This window comes from Barbus barbus, assembly GCF_936440315.1.
Source record: "Barbus barbus genome assembly, chromosome: 24".
In the NCBI taxonomy this organism is placed as follows: Eukaryota; Metazoa; Chordata; class Actinopteri; order Cypriniformes; family Cyprinidae; genus Barbus; species Barbus barbus.
The window spans coordinates 24530115-24556463 of NC_136752.1; the positions used below are offsets into that span (position 1 = coordinate 24530115).

General features: G+C 35.8%; 1 protein-coding gene across 1 annotated transcript in view; it reads left to right on the forward strand.

Annotated features, from left to right (window-relative positions):
- Positions 1-26349, forward strand: part of LOC306844284 (protein FAM184A-like) — a 135398-nt gene that overhangs the window by 71464 nt on the left and 37585 nt on the right. Inside the window, exons 7-13 of the mRNA XM_079376289.1 lie at positions 466-588; positions 1675-1836; positions 2401-2522; positions 7115-7265; positions 12763-12975; positions 23405-23558; positions 25812-25939. Coding sequence (XP_079232415.1) covers positions 466-588; positions 1675-1836; positions 2401-2522; positions 7115-7265; positions 12763-12975; positions 23405-23558; positions 25812-25939 — 1053 coding nt within the window. The remainder of the gene's footprint in view (positions 1-465; positions 589-1674; positions 1837-2400; positions 2523-7114; positions 7266-12762; positions 12976-23404; positions 23559-25811; positions 25940-26349) is intronic.

Consider the following 26349-nt stretch of genomic DNA (forward strand, 5'->3'; position numbering starts at 1 on the left):
GAGAGCTCAGTAAAGCTCAAGAATCTTATGATGAATAATATACAGCTATTAATTTCTTCCCATGTCTTTTTTTTTATTTTTATATTGCAAATCTTATTTTTTCCTGCTTCCTGAGACAGATATTAAGTGGATTTTCCAAGGCACTACCGTGACATGTTTGAGATTAAGTTTCCAGACAGTGATGCCTTCAAAATGCCACAGCCTAAAAAAAGATTTCTGTCATGATTAAAGGAATAGTTCATCCAGTAATGAAACTTCTGTCGTTATTTACTTTCCCATGGGTTTCTTTCCTCTATGGATTTGGATCAACATGAGGAGAAGTAGTAAATGATAGGATTTTCACTTTTTGGTGAACGATAACAGTAACGACGCTACACACTGTTACCTTTTTCCAATAACACAAATTGTTTTTCATGTTTATAAGCTGTCGTCATTTGTAATCAGCATCTACTGTTGGATTTCTAGGAAATGGAGGAACAGTTCGAGAAGGAACGTAGCTCTCTAGAAGAACAGAAGAGCCTTTTACGAGAGGAACTGGACAGTCTGCGAGAGGAGCTCGCAGCCAAACTCAACATGGCCAACAGTGAGGTACAACCTTTGTTTGTCTCTGTGAAAGTGATTTAGCAGGTAGAAAGGAAGGCACAGAAGCAAAGGGAGGAGGTGATTAATTTCAGTATCATGTGTTTATCATCTCATTAGTCTCAATGTGTTTTAATGGGCTTCTGGAACACAAATCTCCCATGTACCATGTACCTTAGCCACAGCTGCAAATGGGCCAAGGAGACCCCTGAAGAGAAGCAGGATCACTGATTATTACTCTAACATTCAATTTAGCCAGATTTCATTCACTTTTTGAGTCATGCTTAATGTGCACATCACAATTTGCTCAGCATAAATGGAAGTGAAGCTCTGAAATAGCTGGAAAATCCATTTTAAGATGATATCTGTTTTGAAATATGGTAGCTGTGGTTTCTAGCTAGTCTAAACTGGTCATTGGCTGATTGATCATCATGCATGTTCCAAAAACCAGTCCAGCTGGTAGCTGGTTTGTTGTTGGTCAAAGATGATGGCATATTTAGCCATGCTCCTCACTTAAAGGCTGTTCCACAATAGCTGAGTCTCATTAAAAATCCATAAATCACTATATTTGCAGCATTTTATTAACATTCTTTGTTGGAATGAACTTTGAGCATTTGAGAGTCTGAATGAGCAAGAATAGCATCTCAAATCTCAGTCATGTAAGAGGTTATATTTAGGTTAGGATGCTGCCTTTTGAAGAAATCCTGCTGATTTGCTGGTTTTAGCTGGTTTCCCAGCTGGCCTTGACTGGTCTTTGTCTGTTTTAGCTTGGCAATCAGCTAAAAAGTACCCAAAACCCCTCTAAAACCAGCCAACAGGCCCACTAAGACCTAAAAAATAGTTGGTTTAAGGGTTTTTTTCAGTTGAGTAGCTGCTTACATTGCTCACTAGGGTATGATATTTTATTTAGTTGCAATAATTTTGTTTTATTGGGTTAATAATTAGTATAAGGTACAATTAAAAATGTATGATTATAATAATTATATAATACAAAGAATTATTTTATTTTATTTTGCCTCGTTCTTACAGTGTCCTTTAACTCAACACAGAGAACAAGCATCTGCTCAAAAGTGAGTAACTTCTCCTGTTCCTCAGGTGAATCGACTCCAGGAGCTGGTGAAGCAGGGAGAGCAGGGACTCAGTTCTGCTGACGGACACATCTCCAATCTGAAGGACGCCCAGAAGAAGCTTCTAGAAGAGCTGGACGCCACGCGAGCAAGACTCAGAGAGACCAGCAACCTCCTAACAGCCCTTCAGGTCTATTACCAAAAGCAATTACTCCAAACAATTATGAGAATCAGACTTCATACTTCAAAGTCACATAACTCAGCTGCTCCTGCCAGACATTTTTATCATTAAAGTTGATGTGGGTGATTTTTTTTGTTTTTTTTTGTTTTTATATACTACATTTGCCCTCAGTTTCCATGAATAGCTCCTAAAAACACCTGCAATGAGTTCATCATTATGAAACGAGTAATAGGTGCTCTGTTGAATTATACCCACCTGCAGTTTTGGCCCCTATGTGACAAAGACACTTCATTAGAGAGGCCTCCTCATGGTTCCTCTTCCTGTGTCCTTGACCTGAAGCACAGTTTCTCCGAGTGACCATGCATAATGAATCAGACCTGCGTGTGCGTGAGAGAAGAAATGAGTGAGTGGAGAAATAAAAATGGATTTCCATCTCCTGGCCCCTGTTTGATTGATAGCTGTGAAGAAGAGCCCTCCCTCTCGTCTTGAGTGCCGTGTGTTAGACCTCATAATTACGGGTCATGTGCTTAATGGCTCATCAGAGCTAATGTTCGCTCTCGTTCTTGTCCTCAGGGAGAGATGGAGTCTCAGAAACAACAGCACGATGCCAAACTCAGCACTACCAAAGAGGAAGAGAAGCTCAAAATGGATAAGATGGCCCTGGAGCTCGAGCTGAAGTGGACCGAGACACTCAGGTAAGAGCACATGCTTTTGGGTTACACAAGGGAAGTTCTTGGAAATGTGTTTTCAGAGATATTTACTCACTTATTCTCTTAAAGAATATTCTGGCCATATGACATGAGGGAGAGTAAACAATGACAGTTTTATTTTTTATTATTTGTGGTGAATGATCCATTTAAGTGGTTTGTCAACAAGCAAGGCACTTCTCGTTCTTTCACGTTCTCTCCTTCTTTGCCAAGCTATGTGATGTGTATACCCAAATAAGTTCCCAACAGCTTTAAGTGTTTTGGCATTGCCACAGAAAGCCCTGCCTGCCTAATTTATTAGCAATGCTTACAACCAGTGTTTAATATCATGGCCTTCAAATTAGACAGATAGGTCATTAGTACAAGCCTGAGCTGTATTTAACTAAAACAAAGGCCGTTAATAGGATAGTTCAGCCAAAAATGAAAAATCTGTCATCGTTTACTCACCCTTAAGTTGTTCCAAACCTGAATTTCTCTCTTCTGCAAAACACAGAAGAAGTTATTTTGAAGAATGTGGGTAAGCAAACAGTTTCTGGTCCCCAGTATTTTTTTTTTTTATGGAAATCAATGGCTACCAGCAACTGTTTGGATGCCCTGATTCTTCAAAATATGTTCTTTTATGTTGAGCAGAAAAAAAGAAACGCATACAGGCTTGGAACAACTGTTGTTTTATTGTTTTTTTAGGGTGAACTCTCACTTTAAGAACATTTTGGCTACTTTGTTTGCTCATAGTTTTGCAAAGATACCAATTTGTCACTAAAACATCCCCTGAAAATGATCAAAATGATCCAACTCGGAAGGTTGAAGTTGAATAGACCCCAAGCAGACACTTGACATGCTTTAATGACAAATCAACAAGACATTTATTGGATTTCATCCTTGGTAGCTCATTTTCCACAACATTTGTTCAGGATGGTGCTGCGGTGCACTGGAGCATGATATTTGGGCTTTAACTTGTTATTTGGGGAAATGTGGACCAATGTAGAGCTCATTATTGCTCAGAATAAGTGCTTGTAATGATTTCGGATCTAGGTCGAGAGACTCCTTGTTTTGAATATCTAGGAGCTTCATGGGGTCACACACCTAAGTCAGTTTTTAAGTCCACAATTAGCAACGGTTCTCAACTAATATTATTTATGGTGCAGAGGAATTATATAATGAAAGTTTAAAGAGGTCTAGTCCATGGAAACATCATTAATTGGGTTTACAATAGGAATTTTACTGTAGACATGCCATGTGGCAAGGAATGCGATGCTAACAGGTTGCTAAAGATACTAATAGACAGTTTTCAGCTGGAAAACTGATCTGATTATAGATGTTGTTATTTTAGTAATATTTGCTATTACTGTATTTCTTTTATAAAATTTTGAATGAACTTTTTTATTTTTGTATTTTAATTGAATTTTTATTTATTTATTTATTTATTTTTAGTAGTTTTGTTATGCGATTTGTTATGTTTAACATATTTAACTTCCGGTAGTTTCTAATTTTTATTTAAATTTTCATCTGTTTTAAGTTTTTCGTCTATTTCTATTTTATAAAGATTATTCCATTTAATGAATTTTTTTTTTTAATAATGTTCATTTTAATTTTAGTTTTCAATAACAGCATTGTAATTTGGTGAAAACTTGATGTAAAGGGTTAAAAATGTCAGAACTAAAAATATTTCAGAAAGAAATATGCTTTAGCATGTAGGAGAACAATGAAGTAAGCCTATAGACAAAGGCGTCCTTAAAGGAACACTCCACTTTTTTTGAAATTAGAATCATTTAAAAAAAAATAAAAAAGTTATTAAACAGTTGAATTTTACCGTTTTCACATCCATTCAGCCGATCTCCGGGTCTGGTGGTAGCACTTGTAGCATAGATCATTGAATCTGATTAGAGCGTTAGCATCTCGCTCAAAAATGACCAAACAGTCTCAATATGTTTCCTATTTAAAACTTGACACTTCTGTAGTTAGATCGTGTACTAAGACTGACGGAAAATTAAAAGTTGCAATTTTCTAGGCCGATATGGCTAGGAACTATACTCGCATTCAGTCTTAGTACACAATCTAACTACAGAAGAGTCAAGTTTTAAATAGGAAAAATATAGAGACTGTTTGGTCATTTTTGAGCGAGATGCTAACAGTCTAATCAGATTCAATGATCCATGCTAAGCTATGCTAAAAGTGCTACCGCCAGACCCGGAGATTGACTGAATGGATGCGAAAACGGTAAAACTCAACTGTTTAACTTTTGGGGAGTTGGAAAATGAGCCTATTTTCAAAAAAAGTGGAGTGTTCCTTTAAACTGATTCTTCCATTGAATGCAGAAAAAGATCATCAGAGGACAAATATCTTGCAGACTTTGTTGCAAGTGTTACAAGAAGGTTTGTTCATCATTGTGCCAATCTGTCAGACACAGGCACTTGCATTTGCAGAGTCTTAATCCATCACTGACTTCTTTATCAACACTTGAATTTGCGTCGTACAATTACACTCACAGCTGTACCGCACAATGAAGTTCATAAAAACTCCAGATGGATCCTCCCCTTCGAGGCAGTGCCGTCTGGATATCGTGTGCCGAGTGCAACAAATCAAAACTGTTTATGCCAGTTTTGTTTGCTGGACTGACAGCTTTGCACTGAGATCATTTATGAAGACAAATGGACTCCCTGTAAGAGTTTATAAAGGTGATAAAGCCACATTCTGCATTCACCAGCTTCTCTTGTAATGCAAACCATGAGTGGATGAGGCAGTTGCTGTGTGTGTGATTTACATTGTTCATCCTGCTATGTTTAATCTATAACTATTTTATACTGAATTTCATTAAATATTATATTATTTTATATTAAGTAAGTTAAGTTAAGTTAAATGATATGAAATGTATTTTCCACACTGAAGGACCATTTAAAATGAACTAGTGCAGGCAAAAATGTTATTTAAAATGTTGAAAAATATAAAAGAAAGTACACATTTTCAAATTTACATTTACATTTATGCATTTAGCAGACGCTTTTATCCAAAGCGACTTACATTGCATTCAAGTTACAGAGCCCCTACAAATCAGCAACAGCCCAGCAAATACAATTAGCCTAAATATCACTCACCATTAAAAGGGCTTCTTCCTGCTCTTCTTATAATGCGCTAGAAGTTATAGACATTTTAAAAATGTATAATTTTGTTTCTCTATTTAACCAGATTACCATACAATAGTGAAAGACATCTTCCCTCATGTATTTGTATTTATTAAGCACCGACAAACACAACAGCAGATGCCCATAGTGATGTACAAATAAAATAAAAACCAGTACAAATAATAACATCAGTAAACTCAAAAGATAATTTAACATAGCCTACAAACTTAAAGTTTAAAATGCCAAGGTTTCAATATAGTTTTAAACTCATAGACAGAATTTGAAGCTTTCACAGATAAAGGAAGATTATTCCTTAACCTCGGTCCAACTATTGCAAATAGTAAAGGTAGATAGTATGTTTTCTAGCTGGATGTTGTGCTTACGATCAATAATCACATCTTTGCATTGGACCAAACTAATTTGCAGAAGTCAAAACGTGAGCCCCGCTCGCTGTGAAGCAGGAGCGATATGCGGCAGAAGATTCCGCTTGGTCTTAAAGCCTTCCTTGAGTGGCTATGTTCGCAATTCAAACGCTTTGGAAAAAGAATAAACGGCATATGCCTGCAAATACGGGACAAACTGATGCCTTAAATATGGGACGGTAATATACGGAATGGTTGGCAACCCTATATAAAATGCAAAAGAGAATTGACTCGGGTACCCCCTAGTGTTAGGGGCCCTGGGGTGCAGCCCATGTTGCCTATTAGGATAACGCGGCCCTGGGTACGAGAGGCCGTGCTGAGATAGCATTATTTATATAGTAAGATAGCAATATTTATATAGTATAATTTGTATAGTAATATTTATATAGTAAATAAATTAGCAATTAGTAAATAAATGCTGATCTACAGTGTATTATCAATTAGAGATTTTTGCCACCATAAACGAACGGATAAATCAGCATGTGTAGTTTTAAAAAAAATCCAATTACAGCCTCGGTGCTTATTGCTGTGGTCTCAGGCGGCTTTCAAGGTGCCCAAACTCTCATTACAGCTTCCATTTCCTCTTAAGCAGCAATTAAGATGAATTTCACACCTTTAAAAGGTTTCGCAGTGTCTACGAGTGTGTGAGGTACTCCGTGCTGACAGCTATTTGGGCATTTTTAGAACAGTCTGCAGCACAGACTTAATAATCATGAATTTAAGCCCAGCGCTGCACTCTCATGACGTCCTGCAATTACACCAAATAATGTGTCAGTTAACCTCTTCTGTGACCTCCACTGCTGTGGAGCAGTGAAATGCAGGTGCATTAAAAGATCTGCGGCTCATTTAGCAGCCATTAATGATCAACGGACCATTGACCCAGTATTTAATATTTAAATGTGTGCAACAGCAGAAACCAATTGTGTCTTGTTTTTATAGGATTTGTGTCAAAAGGTCTCGACAAAAAAGTAGTTTATGTATAAGCACAAAACAGTATGATCATTAGTGTGTCTTTGTGTGTGTGTGTGTGTGTCCACAGGCAAGAGTGTAAGAAACTGCGTGAGGAGCTGCGTGAAGAGCACGAGGAGAATAAAAGGTCAGCGCTCACTCAGCTGGCACAGAATAAAGATCAGGAGATGAGCTCCGCCAGAGAGAGCTGGCAGAGGAAGGTGGAGGACCTTCTAGAGCAGGTCAGAAACACATTCATGCAACTACTGTACTAACACTGCAAACAGTTCTCATGTTGAGACCACTGCTGTCATCCTATGGGGGTAAATCAACTGAGAAATTGATCAATTAACTGAGCAATTAATTATATTGCTGTGAATTAATAAATAATAATACAAATTATTTCTTAAGCATCAAATTCGAATGATTTCTAAATAATTACTAAAGGAGGTTTCTTAAGGAGCTGCTGAAAATTCAATATAAATGACAAAATTACATTTTAAAATACATTAAAATAGAAACAAGTTATTTTAAATTTGTTATATTATTTCGCAATATTTTTACTTTTTTCAATCAAATGCAGCCTTGGTGAGTGTAAGAGACTTCAAAAACAATATAAAATCTTACCGAGCCCAAACTTTGAACAGTCGTGTACTTTTAAGCAAGGGTAACAAGCAAGCCTTCAATTGGTTGAGCGTCCTGACCAACATAGCAACACTGGCTTAACCAATTATTTAAATCTGTGGCAGTGCTATGTGTTTATGTGACCAATTGCAGATGGGAGGATTGTTCAGAAAACCTCACATTGTTTTATTTCATTTCTGTTTGTGGCAGAGAAATTGCATAGTTCATTTTAACAGTAGCAAAAGACTACATGTAAACCACAGTAAGACAGACAAACAAGTGCTTTAATAAACTGCAAACCCAAAAGACACTTTTTAAACAGATAAGAGCATCAGTCAAATGCAACAGTACTTGAAAATCCACCACTCATCCTCACTTTAATATTACCAGATATTGCAGATGTATCCTTGTGCATGTTTCATATGCTGAACCCTCATATCTGCTGACTTAGTTACTATTGCATTTATACTGTACAGAACGGAACCACACACAGTTTTCTATAATCAAATCAGGGCCAAAAACAATACACAATCATATGCAGCTTTTCAACTATTTACAGCAGTGCATGATTTGATTTATTCTAAACAAAAATATGACGCTGAAACCAAGAATTATGTAAGAAAGTCGTTTTACTGAACTCATTTAGAACTGCTTTTTCAGTCACAAAGCTCTCAGTTATTTCGGATGGAGGTAGAGGATTGGGTTTTGTACATGATATGGCCATGGTGAGCGAATTGTGCAAGTTATTTTCTAAAAAGATCAGTGCATTAATTTAACATCCACTTTTTTAGAATGCCAAACACGTACTTCTGACTACTGTCATTGGACTTTCAATGGGATGCAATAATATGCAATTTGGGATTTATCCTAGTCAGTAATCATTTTTACAGCTAGTACAACGGGTACCACCGCAGTTTGTATTGCTGATATTACATTATTTCATCTATCTCATATGATTTCAGGTTTGTGGTGGCTATACAATAATCAAAGACACATTGTAACGCACAATTCAGTTGATTTGCTTTTAAACTGTGGGTCAAGTGACGCTCTCACCAATCAGAAATTCTCTAGATGCCTATAATGATCATTTTCAGCTTTAATCACAAGATTATGACAAAAGCCAGCAGTTCAGGCTTGCTTCAGTGTAGTCATTAGCTCCATTCAGTGACCTGGTGTCTGGACTTTGTTTTATAGCCAATTATTTTTCCATGGTCTACTTGTCCTCGTCTGGAAACCGAATATTACAGATGGAAAAAAGAAAACAGGCTGAAAAATGACACCGCGACAGAAGCATTTCAGACTCTCTGTTTGATACCATATGCAAGTTCCTATTCAAAATCCACTTAAACCGCAAGGGACCTCAGGCAAGCAATACTAACGTTTTTTTCTCATGACGGAGCATAACTCTTCAAGCACTGTTTAAGAAATGCATGTTATTAATGCATCAAATCATGAGGTGTATTGAGAAGAGGTATAATATTACATTGCTAAACATTCGATCTTGCGGTTTTGCATCACTAGAGATGAGAATATCAGAGAGGCAAGAACAGAACACCCTAGCAACCACACAGAAGCATCACAACAGCATCTTAGCAATATGATAGTAAGTTTTATATAGACAAGCACCATTTCTGTTGAAATTTAGTGTTTCATGTTAGTCCATGTCTTTTATTATGACACACAACCTTCCTGTTCACTGTTTTTCTTTTTATTATTATTTTTATTTGTTTTATTTATATTTTATTTTTATCATTGTATATATATATATATAAAATTTTTTTATATATTTTTTTTTTTTAATCTGTCATTGCTGATCACTTTTGGGGAAATGTAATGAGTTTCAATGTTGCGTATTTCAATTATTTATATGGAGATTAATTTATTTTTTTCTCATGTCAACTGGCTCTCTTCTCTAGATTGAGAGTGTGATACTTGGCTTGCTGACAATATTTATATTAGAAATGCTATTTTTTGCTGTGAACAAGAGATTTGTGCCAAATTAGTTTGCATACTTTTTTGATTGCAGATTGCAGGATACATTGTTTCATATGTGTACATATGTATGTGTGTGTGTGTGTGTGTGTGTGTCTTTTATGCACCCAAATGTTAAAAAAATGTCTTTTTTTTTGTGGTTTTAATTTGAATAGATTTATGGCATCTGTACCTGTGTGGTCAAGGCTGGAAAAACGGCTATTTTGAGTCTCAAATTCAGTTATTGTTCCACTAAAAATAATTATAACAAATGGATTCAACTCACTCAGATTTAGTTTATTTTACCAGCTGTATTTTGACAATTCAAAAACAAACTTATTGGGTCAGGTGAAAATAAAATATTACTTGCTACACGTTACCCCTTTTGTCATTTTCAGCTTCATTACATAATCTGTCTGCTTTCATCATCATAAGCTTTGTTGTTTTATTTACTTGTATACTGTATATGCATTGAGTGTTTGGCAGGCAACCGAGACCTCTTTCTTTCTCAGAGCTCTAAATGTGTCAGAGCAAGTCTTACTGCAGTGGCAGGATCTGTAGAGCTTATTGGAGAAGCGATTACAGCCACTGCAGAGACGTCCTCAGCCTCACCCATCAACACTCTCTAGTGCACTTCATGCATCAGAGTGGAGCATGAGATCTCCACACACTGCTTATATCTGTTCATATTATTTTAGTGGTGCTTGCTGAGAATCTTAAAGACACAATGAAATGGAAGTAGCGACAAATCTATTCTTACATATAGTGACTTCCAATCCAAAGAAAAAAAGTAATATAAACTGTGATTTGTTTTTTCAACAGTTCTTGATTAAATGGAGGAATATATGAATAAAAGGTTGAGGTTGATCGTGAGAAAGGGGTGGAGTTTAAGCAAAAAAAATTTTTTTTTTTTTTTTAATGAAGATTATTATGGTATTATTTACAATAAATTACTGTTTCAGTCTTTGTACTTCAAAATTTCACATTTAATTGAATATGAAAATGAACACAATATTGCGTTCATTATCGAAGGCGATCATGAACTCTATATTGCATAGCTTGTCAGTGATCTACGGCTCTGTGTATTAAATGCCGTTCCATGTGAAAGCGGGTGATGGAGATTTACCGCTAATCACGGAACCGGCTTTACTGACGAGATGCGCATGATCATCGCGCTCGATATATCGCCCAGCCCTAATATGTATTACTATTTAGGTTTTATTTTATTTTGTTTACGCCACCAGAGAGAAGTCAAAAACAAACTTACTGAACTTGAGGGTTGTGGGACAAAAATAAATGCTGCATTAAATTTCAATAAAAGTTTTTTAAATATTTAAATAATTTTTATAAATATTTTAGAAATTGTATGCTTTTATTGCCATGTTTTCCCCTATTTTTGTCCCCTGCATGCTTTGCCTGGTTGGGCCAAAAAAATAAAAATATAAGAAACCGGTATTGCAAAGAGGACAGAAGGCTCATATCTTGAGACCAGACCTTCTAAAAGCTCTTTTCATTTGTGGCAATGTAGAAATGTCCTGTGTTGGGGGCCCTTAACATGATTCAGAACTAAAATATCATCGTATCCTGGTGTAGGTTTTTTTGACGACTAAAGTTAGCAAGCTAGCAAGCTCTTTTCCCGATTTCCTCAAATGTAAAAATCTAGTTTTAACATGACGGCTTGTGTTCATCTTTTTGTTAGCGTCAGCAGCGCAGCAGCTGGGATATGAGCAGTGATATCCCGGGCATATTGGAACCACTTCCAGCCGGCTTGAAAATGAAATTATTCGCTGATGCGACGACAAGCGCAGCATCATTTTATTGCCTTCACAAGTCTCAAGTTGTTGGCGGGTACGACACAGAAAAACTCTCTCCCTGTCACCCTCCAGTCATGAGCGACTCCTCTAATGAGGCTAGCAGGCCAACGAGTGGGCCGAAGCCACTGAAACCTCCAGTTCTAACATATCGATTGGTGTGAGGAGAGCGTATCTGGTGCCGTCGTCTGACTTCTCACCTCGTCCCAGACTGAGTCCATATTCAGTCCTTGTAGACATGGCTGCTAGACACAAATTCGCACCCACATACACAACTCGCGGCTCTATTCACAGAGGAAGACTAGAGCCAATGTGTGTTTGCACACACAAGCCTGCTAACAGTTTGTGTAAAAATGCTGTGACCGTGAAAATGAATGAAGATTTTCAATCACTGCCATTTTCCTGTATCTCTTCTTGTAGTCTCTATGTTTTACACAGTTTAGCTACCGTAATTAGTGGTGCTTTCTAAGGGGAAGTGTCACGATTACAATTGCTCATACTTAAAGGAATATTCAGGGTACAATATACGCTAAGCTTAATCGACCGAATATGTAGCATAATGTTGATTACCACAGAAATAATTAAGACACATCCCTCATTTTCTTAGAAGGAAAGAAATAAATTACTGTTCACTGCGACAACTTACAATGGAAGTGAATGGGACAAGTGTTTGGAGGAATTTTATAAAAGCACTTTATTTACATAAAGTTTTCTGTTAAAACATTATTTTAGCTTTAAATCTCTTTAAATCATTTTTACTGTAAATCATTTTATTTATATTTTTTTCATTTTTATTTTTATTATTTATTAAATTTTTTAAGTTCCATTTTAGGTTTTATTTATTTACAGTTTGTAATTTAACTTTAAACTTATTTTAGTTATTTGCCAGGGCAGCATGTCAAAATTTTGTTTAGTTTTTCATCTAATATTTATGTTAATCTATAATATTTCATTTAAGCTTTATTGCAATAATTTTCTTTCCTTTTTTAAGTTTTAGCTAATTATAATAAATATGCTTTTCATGGTGGCAAAGTTGCAAAATTGGATATAACATTGTGACCATACTATTATTCCAGGGAGTATTTTAACATTTACAGTTTTACCCCATTCACTTGCCATTGTAAGTACCTGATTCTATTCTATTCTATTCTATTTTAGGACCAGTGGAATATCAATATTATTCCACAAATTTGGTTGAGTTTAAATTGCATTAAACCCAGAATAAGGTTTGTTTAAAGTTGTTGTACAGTATTGCTGTTTCATTTCATTTGCTTTCTTTTACCTGCAGAGTTGTTTCATTTATCAACCAGGGTCTCCTCCTTCCTGTGTGCAGATTACCTTGCTGAAACAGAGCCTGGAGATGCAGCTTTCCCAATCCCAGCATTCCCTGCAGCAGCTGCAGGCCCAGTTCAGTCAGGAGCGAGAGCACCTGGGACAGCAGCTGCAGGAAATGGAGCTGGAGCATCAGCGCAGGGAGCAGCGGCTGCAGGAAGCCCACTGCTGCGCTATACAGGACATGCAGGAAGCCCGCCAGCACGACCTCAAGGTAACCACAAAAAAACATACTCTCCCACCTGTCTCACGCAGAGAGACCGCTCTGACCTGTATGCGTGATCTTATCTTTTCCTTTCACCTCCTAGCTCTCTGTTATTTGAGTTTTTATGATCTCAGCTTCAGACAACACTCCTACAGGTCATTCAGAGACCGGCTGATCCGTGCTGCACACAATTCTTTTGTTTTAGTAACAGTTTAGTTTATCATTTTACCTGCCAAATCATTTTAGTCAATAAAGAGAACACTACATTGTGGTCAGAGTCTTGTATTATTAATATGGTCACACTTTATTTCAAGGTTGAATTCTGGCCATTAACAAAACATTGACTACGACTTTTGCCTCAAACTCTTAACTGGCTGCTTATTAATAGTCAGTAAGGTAAGTTGTTAATTTATATATAATTTTTTTTTTTTGTAAATGTAATGTGTATTTTGTATATATATATATATATACTTACACTTTTTTATATTTGCTGTATTTTTATATTTTTGTTGTTATGGCAATAGGATTATTAAGCTTAATATGAATATTGCTTACAAGACACTAAATTGAATTTTTTTATTTTTTTATTTTATTTTGCATATACACACACACACACACACACACACACACACATATATATATATATATATATATATATGTGTATATGTATATGTATATATATATATATGTGTATATATATGTATGTATGTATGTATGTATGTATATATATATATATATATATATATATATATATATATATATATATATATATATATATATATATATATATATAAATAAATAAATAAATGCATTTACATATTTATTATAATTTTTTATTATTACATATGTTATTTATGTAAACACAGATATTGACCGTAGGATTATTCCGTTGCAAAAATTATTTTCTCCGTTTACAACTTGGGTTATTAAAATCTGTTGATGTTGGTCTGAAATGGAAGTTTTTTTTTTTGTGGACTGTTTGAATGGCTTTGAAATGAATCGCATGTGTTGCTTACATCAGCAAGGGTTAAATTGTACAAAGAAACTGTAACAATACAGTCACTGGTCACTGGTTTGTAACATGTTTTATTTGCTTACTGAAGCTATTTTTACTTGTATCTGCTGTTTGGCGAGCATCCATTTTCAGTTTTTGTGGATTGTGGATGAGACTTCAGAGCAATTGTCAACAGTCTGACTACATGAGACCACATTCACTCCAACTTCCATTTGCTGCTGAAGCTCTTGCCTTGTATGCAGCCAAGCAATTGCAGACAGTAATCCTTTCAGCCTGTTTGTCCACTGGTGAAATTGACCGTTAGCTCCGTTTGCCCTCACGTAAGGCCCTCTCACTGTCCCCCAATAGACTTATTGTGGTCAGGCAGATCTGCCACAGATCCAGCCCTGCCCACAGCTCATCTCTCAGGTCCTTCTCTTCCCTCTAGCCTGGAATAGCCTGCTGAGTCTCGGCTCTCCTGTCTGTGGGTTAGTAATGGCTGAGCGCTTGCTGTCACAGGCTGTAACGTTTGCTTTTTCCAGTACCTGGCCCCTGAAGACTCCAGGGGAGAGAAACTCTCACTCCGACTGGAAATGATTAGCTTGAGCTGGGCTGAAGTGGCTCCACACTGCAGGCCTGGAGATGAAGGCTGCGAGCGGAGACGGCAGGAGGAGACCGCTTGAATAACTGCTGATAAGTTGAGATTGACTCACCAAATGCAGCGTCAGTCAGAATCACAGGCTTCACTTCACTGTTTTACAAAATAGTGGAAGCAGTCGGGCTGCACAGGCTTGGTGTGATGGCACTAAATGGAAAATGCTTAGCTCATGAATATTAATTAGGTCATGGACACATCATTTAATATGACCTGTTACTTATTTTTGATTATAATTAGTAAAGAGTTACTAAAATGATGTAGTAATATGTTTTTTCAGCCTTTACAGACCCAGGGACCCATTCATAGGTAGATAAATGGAGACAGACAGACAGACAGACAGACAGACAGACAGACAGACAGACAGACAGACAGACAGACAGACAGACAGACAGACAGACAGACAGACAGACAGACAGACAGACAGACAGACAGACAGACAGATAGATAGATAGATAGATAGATAGATAGATAGATAGATAGATAGATAGATAGATAGATAGATCATTTTAATTATACCATTTACATTGTTACATTTACTATATATATATATATATATATATATATATATATATATATATATATTAAATGCTAAAAAAAAAAAGTTGAAGCATTTTATTATATCCCTAACTGGACATAAATAAACTGAACTAAACTAAAACTAAAATTAACATAAATAATCATATGTTTAAAAAATGACAAAAGCATATAGGAAAATGACTAGAAATTATAAAAATAAAAATAAAAGCTAATTCAAAATATTGATAATACTAAAATTCAAAATACTAATAATACATTTAGTATGTAAATAATACTAAAATAACACTTATGATAACTGATGGCAGAAAGCAGCAAACCCTAAAATAGCTGTAAAAAAAAAAATATATATATATATATATATATATATATATAAGACAGTATGCGCGTATGTTTGTGTGTAATGAATGAAAATTGTGTAAGTAAATTCTTAACAATATTAATTATAATAAAATATGTTTAAATATAATAGTGAAATATGATTATATTATATTATAATATTACTTTTACAACAAATAAAAATAATAGTATTGCATAAATTATATACAGTATGTAGGTACAACTATACTGATAATAATTTTTTTAATAATAATAAAAATAACTGATAATACTGATAATACAGAAGTATTTGTTTGTTTGTTTAAAAATAAAAAAATATTATATAATTATTATACTATAAATGACTAAAATGTGGGATCTCAGCGCATCCACCATAACTGACGGCTATGGTCAGAATGCTTGGGCATTTATTTGCTGTTGAAATGGGCTCTAAAGTCGCTATGCCAGTGGCTCGATTTGCTGTTTATTTCAGCAAACTGCTGTGTAATGGATTTCATTGCTCCATGTCACAGCTGGTTTCTGAACACATTATGTGTGATAACACCAACTGACCTCTATTACTGATATACCCCACTGTCCAGCACAGGACCCCACCTGGCATTATGAGCCTCGGCCACCAGCTGTCCATGGATGGAGATTGGAAGGAATTACTTTATCTACCAGTGATGCCATTAGGAAATATACACACAGAGGTTAACTGTTTTTGTTAACCCAGTTTGCCACAGAGACCTGCTGTTTTGTACTCGAATCTAATATCAAACTGCTAACCAGAACCCTAAATCAAAAAGCCTAACCTGTTTCGGTTATACGTATTGGCTGTGCGTTTGTGATTTGTATCTTTTGCTATAATTTGTGTTGAAGCTGATAATTTTTTTACCCCCTTGAGCAACCTATGTTAGTATAGTGAACCCTTGTGATGCTTCAACCTACAGCCTCTTGTCATCTTACAAGATCTTTTACCATTGGGCTTATTTAGGGATTAGAATATTAATAAATATTTAATACTTTACGGTTTTACCACTTTAATTATGAACAGATTATTTCCTAAATTATTTCAAATTAAATCACTAAATAAATATTTAAAGAAACTGTTAACTATACAATTAAATAGTTAATGAAAACATAAAAACATTCAATTAATTAATTATTAAATCACCTAACAAATTAATAAATTGTATTTCATTTCAGCATTAGTTAAATTTTTTGAGTAATTTATCATTACATAAATGTAAAAAGTAATGCTAAAATGAAATACAATGGACATATAGCAATTTGTTTATTTCATTTTAGTATGAGTTTAATTTCAATAGTCATTTTTGTCATCGTAAAAAATGTAAAATGAAATGCAACAGATATTTATGAATAAATGTACTGATTTTTTATGTTTTGCTAAATGTTTTTTGTTATCAGTTTTGTATTTCACTTTTGTCTTTTATTTAATTAATTTTAGTCGTTTGGCGTATTTAATTAGATCTGTGAGCTAATTGGCTAAAAATCACTCATTTGACACAACATGGGTAAAATTAAAGCCTGTGATTTCATATTTGGGTTTTCATAATAATAATAATAATTTAATTTTCCCAGTTATCAGCAAATAATAAATCTGCATGTTTACCTCTAATTATCTCTAATCTATACCTATTGTCACAATTCATTGTCAGAGTGGCATGGCGTGTTGGCTGTGGTTATATATGAATAATTACCATATAATTGGTGCATAGTGGATATAAAAAATCAGACACAGTAATAATTTGCTCATGTTGATGAGTTTCCCGGCAGTACAGGCAGATGTGATAGAGCAAGTATAATTGTGGTATGAGTTTTACCCAGTTGCCATGCCATTAAAATAAGCCTCTTCATGTCCTTGCTTCATTCATGTAATGAGTGGAGATCCAACAGAAGGCTTATGAAATCTCATTTAATAGCTTTCTGCTCCAGAGCACCACGTCTGAGGTAGACGTGCCGACACCAGGAGCCGATTTATTGACTTGTGTTTAATTATCATCAGCGGTTCAGTATGATAATATCTCACACCAACCGCATTAAAATCTCTCTCTCTTTCTCTCTGCTCACCAACATCTCAATATTGAGCATTGCTCTTTTGAAGTCAGGTGGAGGAACGCTCCTCTGCTGCTAATGGGCTCGGCAGCACTGCGGAGGAGAAAGACAGCGTCAGTCTTACCCCTCGCCGCTCCATCCTCAGAGACAAAAATGAGCATGCATTTCCTCCTTCTGATATCTCGCTCCAACAGGCAAAAAGATCCACCTCAGCTCCCTCCTGTAGCTTTTTGCTGATATCAAGCACTGCTTTTTACCCGGCCGGAAAGAACAGGCCAAAATCCCGCAGCTGCCACAGTAGGTAAAAACGCTTGTGTGTGCCCATCCTCGACAGCACGCCGGCCGAAAGCATATGGACCTGATGAGTCACTGTGGCTAAAGGAGAAGAAATCTGAAGATACTTGGGAATTTCAGAGCTGCCTTTCACTGCCTTTTTTCTCTCAATATTAATTTATATCGCACAATTCATTTTTTTTTTCACAATATAGTCACAATATAAACTTGCAGAAGAAAAAAAAACAATCACAGTTGAGATAAAAACATCAGTATTGAATAAATTTTAATTATATACATTTGCGATTAGCTTTTTTAATTTGCTATTCCACTGCTAAAACAAACAAACAAAAACCTCAGAATTGCTAAAAGAAAGATTTCTCAATATTCCAAGTTTATATAATGCAAACTTTGAGTTCTGGGATATACTGTAAACTTGCAATTCTGAGAAGAAAATTTGAAATGATGAGATTCACAGTTGCAAGAAAAAAGTCTGAATTGTGAGATTAAAAGCAGCAATTAACTTTTTCATTTTTTTATGCCATTGTGGAAATGGGCTTCAATACTCATCCAAACATATAGTATTCATAATCTATTACTATTTTGTATCATTTGTTTTTTTATTTATTTTGAAGCAGCTGCACTGATTTAAGTCTTGTCATGCATAGTATATTACTATAAGAATTACTGTGAAAGTTTGGCGAGTCTAAAAAGGAACCTGTTTTGTGGGCCTTGAGCATTTCCAAAGTTGAGTAGTCCTGACTCAAAGCATCGTAAAAACGTCTGGAATTAAAACAGATAGCCGGTTTCCAGATCTTTTATGAGGGGGTAAACTACATTAAGTGCCTACCAAAGCTAAATAAATCTAGTTTGAGAAGACCTTTTATATCCTGCCTCACCTGGCCATAGGGCAGTGGTGAGGCATTGCAGAGCTCTTATAGTGGGTTATAGCCACCTTTCACTGGTATTGATCACACCGTTTTCCCCCTACAGCCTCTTGTATATTCCTTATATATTCGAAGGATTTCTCAAACCTGCTTTATTGTTCATCCTTTAGGTGTTTGCGTTTCACATTTATACTAAAGAATACACACAAATTCTAGAAAATTGTGTACTTCATTGCCAGTAATATGTATTTATTCACGAATTTGTGGTTATTAATAGTAATAGCAATAATTATTATTTTTATGACAGTGCTACATACATTTTTTTAATCATTAATGCAGTGTTATTTTAGTATCATTTTTAGTATCTATTATAGTTTTTATTAGTATTTTGAATTCACTTTTATTTTTATGTTTTCAGTGTTTGTAATAAACTATGTAATTATTTTACATTTACATTTACATTTAGTCATTTGGCAGACGCTTTTATCCAAAGCGACTTACAATTGGGGAATACAAAAAGCGATTAATCTTGAAGAGGCAATCAGACAGAGGAAGTGCTCGTAACACCAAGTCTCAGTCATTGTTCAAATAAGTACAAGCTAGTAGGTGGAGAGAAAGATAGAGGGAAAGTTTTTTTTTTTTTTTGAGTTTAGGATGAAGTCAAGTACTGCCGAAAGAGATGAGTTTTCAGTTGTTGCTTGAAGGTTGCCAGGGATCCGGCGTTCCGGATAGGGGTGGGAAGATTATTCCACCAGCCAGGAATGGTGAACGAGAATGTTCTGGAGAGTGATTTTGAGCCTCTCTGTGATGGTACCACAAGGCGTAGCTCACTAGCAGATCTCAAACTTCTGGAGGGGATGTAGGTTCGTAATAGTGAGTGGAAGTAGGAGGGTGCAGAGCCTGTGGTAGTTCTGTACGCAAGCATCAGTGACTTGAACTGGATGCGAGCTGCCACTGGTAGCCAGTGCAAGGAGATGAAGAGAGGTGTAACATGCGCTCTTTTGGGCTCGTTGAAGATCAGTCGTGCCGCTGCATTCTGAATCATTTGTAGAGGTTTGATTGTGTTTGATGGCAGACCAGCCAGAAGAGCATTGCAGTAGTCCAGCCTGGAAACGACAACGGCCTGGACAAGAAGTTGCGCAGCATGCTCTGTCAGAAAGGGCCTGATCTTTCTGATGTTGTGTAGTGCAAACCTGCAGGAACGAGCAGTCTTTGCAATGTGCTCTTTGAAGGTCAGCTGGTCATCAAAGATTACACCAAGATTTCTGACCGAAGTTGATGGGGTAATCATTGATGAGCCGAACTGAATGGTGAAGTCATGCCGTAGAGTCGGAGTGGCAGGGAAGACCAGAAGTTCCGTCTTTGCTAGGTTGAGCTGTAGGTGATGTTCTTTCATCCATGCCGAGATGTCCGCCAGGCAGCCTGAGATCCGTGCAGCTACCGTTGGGTCATCTGGTTGAAAAGAGAGATAGAGCTGTGTGTCATCGGCGTAGCAGTTTTTTGTACTTGTTTGTGCTTTTGCTGTTTTTATTAGTTTGTTTGTTTCTAAATACTGCATTTTTATTTATTTTTAGTTCAGTTTATTTCAATTTGTCATTTTAGTGTTTCAACTTTCAAAGGCAACATTTCTAGTGTTTTTTTTTTTACTTCAAGTTTTTCCTCTAATATTTGTTTTATTTTAGCTTCATTTTAAATAAGTTTTATTTTCAACTTAATACTTTTAATGTTATTTAAGGATAACACTTTATCAATATAAACTGCTATATTTATTGAACCCTTCAAGCTATCAATATGAAGTGCTATCAATATAACTTCTCAATATAAACCTTTGAATTTATAGTGGGTTGTTTTCTGTACTTCAGTGTTTTGAAGGGGATTCTCTCATTTATCTGAAAACCGTGTGAGTGTTGAATCCTAAAAGAACTCACTAAATAAATGCACAAGCTGTATTGGCAGGGAAAGAAGCAAAGTGTAATTTTTACCACTCCAAATTCATTCCCACATAAGGAATTTGACATCATCCTCGTAGCACTTGAGGAGGTGAAAACGACACTATGACATTAGAGTGGGAAGAAATGTGTGGAATAAACATCACAACTCTGCATTTGTGTGTGTGTGACTGCTGTAGTCATTCAGATTAAAAGCATCCTTCTGTAGATGTTTTTCTCAAGCGTGTGTGTGTGTGTTGTGTAGGTCAGGCTGCTGTTGTCCCTGATAGTTGTCTGAATGACAGAAATGACCTGACCTTTTCAGTTTTACCGATCCATCGGGTTGCAGGAGGAGACTCGCAGAACTGACACCACAGCCGTTTGATGCATGATGTTTCTTTATCTAGCAAAAGATGTGTCAGCAACACACTCCACACAATATGGAACTTGAATGATTCATTAGTTAATGAGTTTAAAGGAACACTCCACTTTTTTTGGAAATAGGCTCATTGTATAACTCCCCGTTTTTGAATCCATTCAGCCGATCTCCGGGTCTGGCGGTAGCACTTTTAGCTTATCTTAGCATAGCTCATTGAATCTGATTAGACCGTTAGCATCTCACTCAAAAATGACTAAAGAGTTTCTATAATTTTCCTATTTAAAGCTTGAGTTTTCTGTAGTTACATTGTATACTAAGCCCTACGGAAAGGCTGATATGGCTAGGAACTATACTCTCGTTCCGGCGTAATAATCAAGGAGCTTTGCTGTATAGCGAGAGTATAGTTCCTAGCATCCTAGAATGCAGTTGAGGTCAAATACAGCTGAGGTCAAAAGTTTACGTCCCCCTTTCAGAATCTGTCAAATATTAATTATTTTACCAAAATAAGAGGGATCATACAAAATGCATTTTATTGTTTATTTAGTACTAACCTGAATAAGATATTTCACATTATTTATTCTATTAATTTTTTTTTTTCTTGTTTGTAATCCTCTCTGGACCGTATTGTTTTAAATGAGTCATATTGAACAAATCTCTTCAAGACCATGTGGTATGTTTTTCTGTGTCTCAGTTCATCTCTGTTGATCTTCTCCATCAGTTGTTTTATTTTGATCTCCGCATTAAAACGGCTCAGTTTCCAGCATGGTTCTGCCAACTGGCTTGGGTGCAGTCCGTGTTTACTGAAGCAGTTGGTCTAATTTGTGCCCCTTGTCATTCCCTAACCCACTTCCTCTAGCATCCGCACCCCACTCTGCTGGATATCACTGACTCCAAAGTGGCTTTCAGTGAAGCCAGGTGACCTGCATTACCCCTCATTATGTCAGTGCATCTCCAGCGCTCAAACAGCTCTATTTTCTTAATCTAATTCAGGGTGCTGTAATTTGCATTCCTCTGGCTGGTCACTAGACGGCAACCATCCAAGATCCTTAACAAGCTTGCGGAGATGCTTAAGTGCCTTCTGATAGAGTAATAATTCCTGAGTTATTTGAGAAATATGCTACATTTACACCTGTGGTCCTGGCTAAGTGCTGCTTTTTTTTTTATTATTATGCATAATTTTGCAAGTGCATTCATATTCATCTTGCTGAAAAGACCTGCTTAGACTAGTATGAATTTCATGCTATTCTTTATTTTTATTTTTTTGGTCTGGTTCTGGTCTAGCCATCCATTTCACCAGAAGAGCGCAGGTTAGGTGAATATGGTAAATTTGGCATTTGTTGAGCAAGCTGGCCTTACTGTTTAAGCAAACAGGTTTTTGTCAGTTTTTATGGTTTTAAGTTTGAGCAAGCCTGTTATTTCTGTGGTTACGCAACCAGATTTATTTTATTTTAAAGTTTTAAGTATTATAACTTGTTTATACTAAAAGCATATAGCTTTAGCTCATTAAGAATTATATTTTATATATAATGTAATGATATCTTTCATTTTTTAACTACAAGCCCTTTCTGTTGTTGAGCAAACGGATGGAGGTCATTTAGGTATTATTTATTTTTAATTGTAGTATTAAAGTATTAAATATGTATATGGGCCATTCTACAGAACTGGTCCAAAGTCAGTGTTGGAAATGCTGGAAAAAATGTGCCTTTCTTTTTTTTGTATGTATGAAAATTTTAGAATATCCAAGCTACACATTTATAGTAATTGTGCAGTTAATTCTCATATTCAGGTTACAAAAAAAAAAAAAAAAATTGAACATAACCTTTTAAAAGAATCAAAAATATACTCTTAAAAACAATGGGGAATTTTTTTTCAAGATTTTCATAAGTTGAATTTTTTCTGTTAGCTAATATAGTTATCCAATTTAACATATCTTTCCCTTTTTTAAAAACTTTCTTTTTTTCTTACTGGTTTGTTGTTTTTCCAAGTGATGTTTTTGTCTTTTGAGCATCTAGTCCTCCATCCAGGTTTATGCTTACCATGCATATTTAAATGATTTTTTGCCAGTTTTACTGCAAGCAGTAGCAAACTGTTTTGTACAAAGGCCCTGAAGGGCAAGGTAAAACATTTCTGAAGTTTCTCCTTGAGTCTAGTTCTTACATTATTTTTCTGTTGTGTGTAGCAGCAAATATTTCAATGATTTTTCATTTTCTTTGCTTACCTGCATACCTGGGGTGTCCTGGAAGGGCAACGTGTTATTTTTTCCTATTACAACTGGAGCAAGTGATATGGAAGGAAGCATCAGTATATTTTCATGAGTCAAATATACTGTTTATGTAGACTGTACATTTGTCTGTTCTAATGAATGTGCGTTTGTGTGTGTGTGTGTAGGAGCTTGAGGAGCGTCTACGGCAGCAGCACCACATGGAGCTTCAGACTCTGCGAGAGGCTCACAGGCAGAACATCGAGACTTTGAAACAGCAGTCAGAGCAAGAGCTGCAGACCCTCCGCTTCGAGCTGGAGGATGAGGGCAAGGCCATGCTGGGTAAAACAGCCACAAACATTCGTTTACAGACCTGCTGTATAAACCCTTCAGAACCTGTTATTATTTACTCTAGGTCAAATGCAGTATTTAGGACTGCATGTCATCTGTCATTTTGTAAGTGGTGAATTCAGGTCCATTTGCTGAGACGATATCTGTAATATCTATATTGGTTTCCATGGTAATGGAAAATGGGGCAGCAAAAGAGTAGCTGTCATGATGAAAAAAGGACAAAAAACTATCCATTTTGCCACTGGCTAAAGAAATCCAAATTGAAATGCCTGTTTAGACTTGTCACACTTGCCTACAGAGACAAGGAGTAAATACAAGTCACAGTCTTTTAATCTTTCCAACACGGGATACACAGGACAGCCAGGAACACAAGTAGCACAATGGACAATAGAGACCCGACAAACACTAACTGAAGGACTGGGGCTTTTAAACACAGGATAATTGGGGAAGAAGACGAGACACACCTGGAATCAAATTAACAATCAACATGAGGGAGAAACTGGGTCACAGGGAACACATGGGGAGCAAAACACAACAAAAACGGTCCACAATCCTGACAAGACTACAATGCATTTCCAAAGCTCATTTTAATATAATAATATGTAATCAGGTTGGATCAATGTGTTAGGTTTATAAAAAACTGATTTCACATGTTTATTATTATTATCATTATTATTATTATCCAACTCGTTCTTAAAATAGTGTACTTGGTCCTCATAAAGTAAAAAACATTTAGCTTTACTTAATAAAAAGAGAAGAATTATTTTACTCTACAAAAAATAAAGAACAAAAACATTGGATGGATTTTTTAAATTGTATTTAAATTTAATTTTAATTGATATGACCAAACAAGCATCTATATTTTTGTATCTTAGGAGTCCAATATTTCAGGAAATTAAAAATCTTTTGTGTGTGTGTGTGTGTGTGTGCATGTTTATGTGGTTTATGAGGACACAAATTTGTATAATGACATGGGTATGACAGAGGTATTACAATATGAAGGTGGTTTATGAGGACACTGCCTATGTCACCGTAATTCAAAAGGCTTAAAAAACATACTAAATGGTGTTTTTTTGAAAATCTAAAAATGCACAAAGTCTCCTGTGAGGGCTACGTTTAGGTGTAGGGTTGGTGTAGGGCAATAGCACACACAGTTTGTTCAGTATAAAAACCATTACGCCTATGGAGAGTCCCCAAAAACCAACGTGTGTGTGTGTGTGTGTGTGTGTGTGTGTGTGTGTGTGTGTGTGAGTGAGTGATATGATGTAGCCCAACACTGCATGATTTAAAAAGTTCAAATTAAAATTTAATTTATTCAGTTTTATTAAAGTTGTATTAAAGTTGCTCTGTTATGCTCCAATTTATGCCCATCATAGCTTGCAAAATGCTCCAACTCACAAAAAAAAATGTGCCATATATACAACACCAGTCTTAAATTGCACAGGGATATTTGTAGCTATAGCCAAAAATACATTGTATGGGTCATTATAATTATAGATTATAGATTATAATTATAGATTTTTCTTTTATGTCAAAACTCATTAGGATATTAAGTAATGATCTTGTTCCATGAAGATATTTTGTAAATTTCCTACCGTAAATATACCAAAACTTCATTATTGATTAGTAATATGCATTGCTAAGAACTTCATTTGGACAACTTTAAAGGCGATTTTCTCATTGTTTTGAAAAATTGACACTTAAGACTGGTTTTGTGGTCCATAGTCACATATCTGTCATGACTTGGTTTCATGGAGCCAGGAAAAATAAAATAAGAAATAATATAGTAAATCATTTAAATTTTGCATCATTTTGTTAAATGACTTGTTGACTGGAAAATCAAGAGACAAGTTCGTCCTGTGTCATGTTAATAATTTAGCATTTTGTTGGTAATACTAATAAATGTTCTTTATACACCAAGCAGTGTTGGTACTAGATGTTGAATGTAAAACCTCAGAATCCTGAAGCAAAACCAGCAGAGTTCTACAGCTCTAATTATAGCTCAATCTCATTGAAATAAGGTATAATTGGAAGAAACTGGAAAGGAGCATAATGAGGGAGCACTGACAGGAAATTGCAGGTGGAGGAACGAGTGTCACTTCCATTTCCACCTGTGACGTTTATGCTTTAGGGAGAGTTGGAGATGAATGATTTTTAATTCAGCTCCAGACAGCAGATCATCTCCCTGGAATAGTCCTGTTTTTCATTCCCTATGTCTCTCTCTTTCTCTTGTTCTCCTCTCAGCATCCCTGCGTTCAGAGCTGAACCATCTTCACGCATCAGCCATTGAACATATGCGTCAAACCCATCAACAGGAAACAGCGGCTGCCAAACAGGAACTGGAGAACGCTCTGGAGCAGAGCAGAGTAAAGGTAAACTTTTTCCAAAGCAGGGTTATTATATTTCACAAGAAGTGTATTATTGTGGTGTCATCGATTTTAGATTTGCTCATATATGTCACATACAAAAAGCAGTAATTGGTTGTTTTGCATTTCAATCAAATGCTGGCCTCCTATCTAATTTTTTTTTTTTTTAAAGAATACACACTACCGTTCAAAAGTTTGGGGTTTGGTAATATTTCTTAAAATATTTTGTAAAGAAATCTCTTATGTTCGCAAAGGCTGCATTTATACAGTAAAAAAACTGTAATATTGTGAAATATTATTACAATTTAAAATTGCTATTTTCTATTTTAATATATTTTAAAATGTCATTTATTTCTGTGATGCAAAGCTGAATTTTCAGCATCGTTACTCCAGTCTTCAGTGTCACATGATCCTTC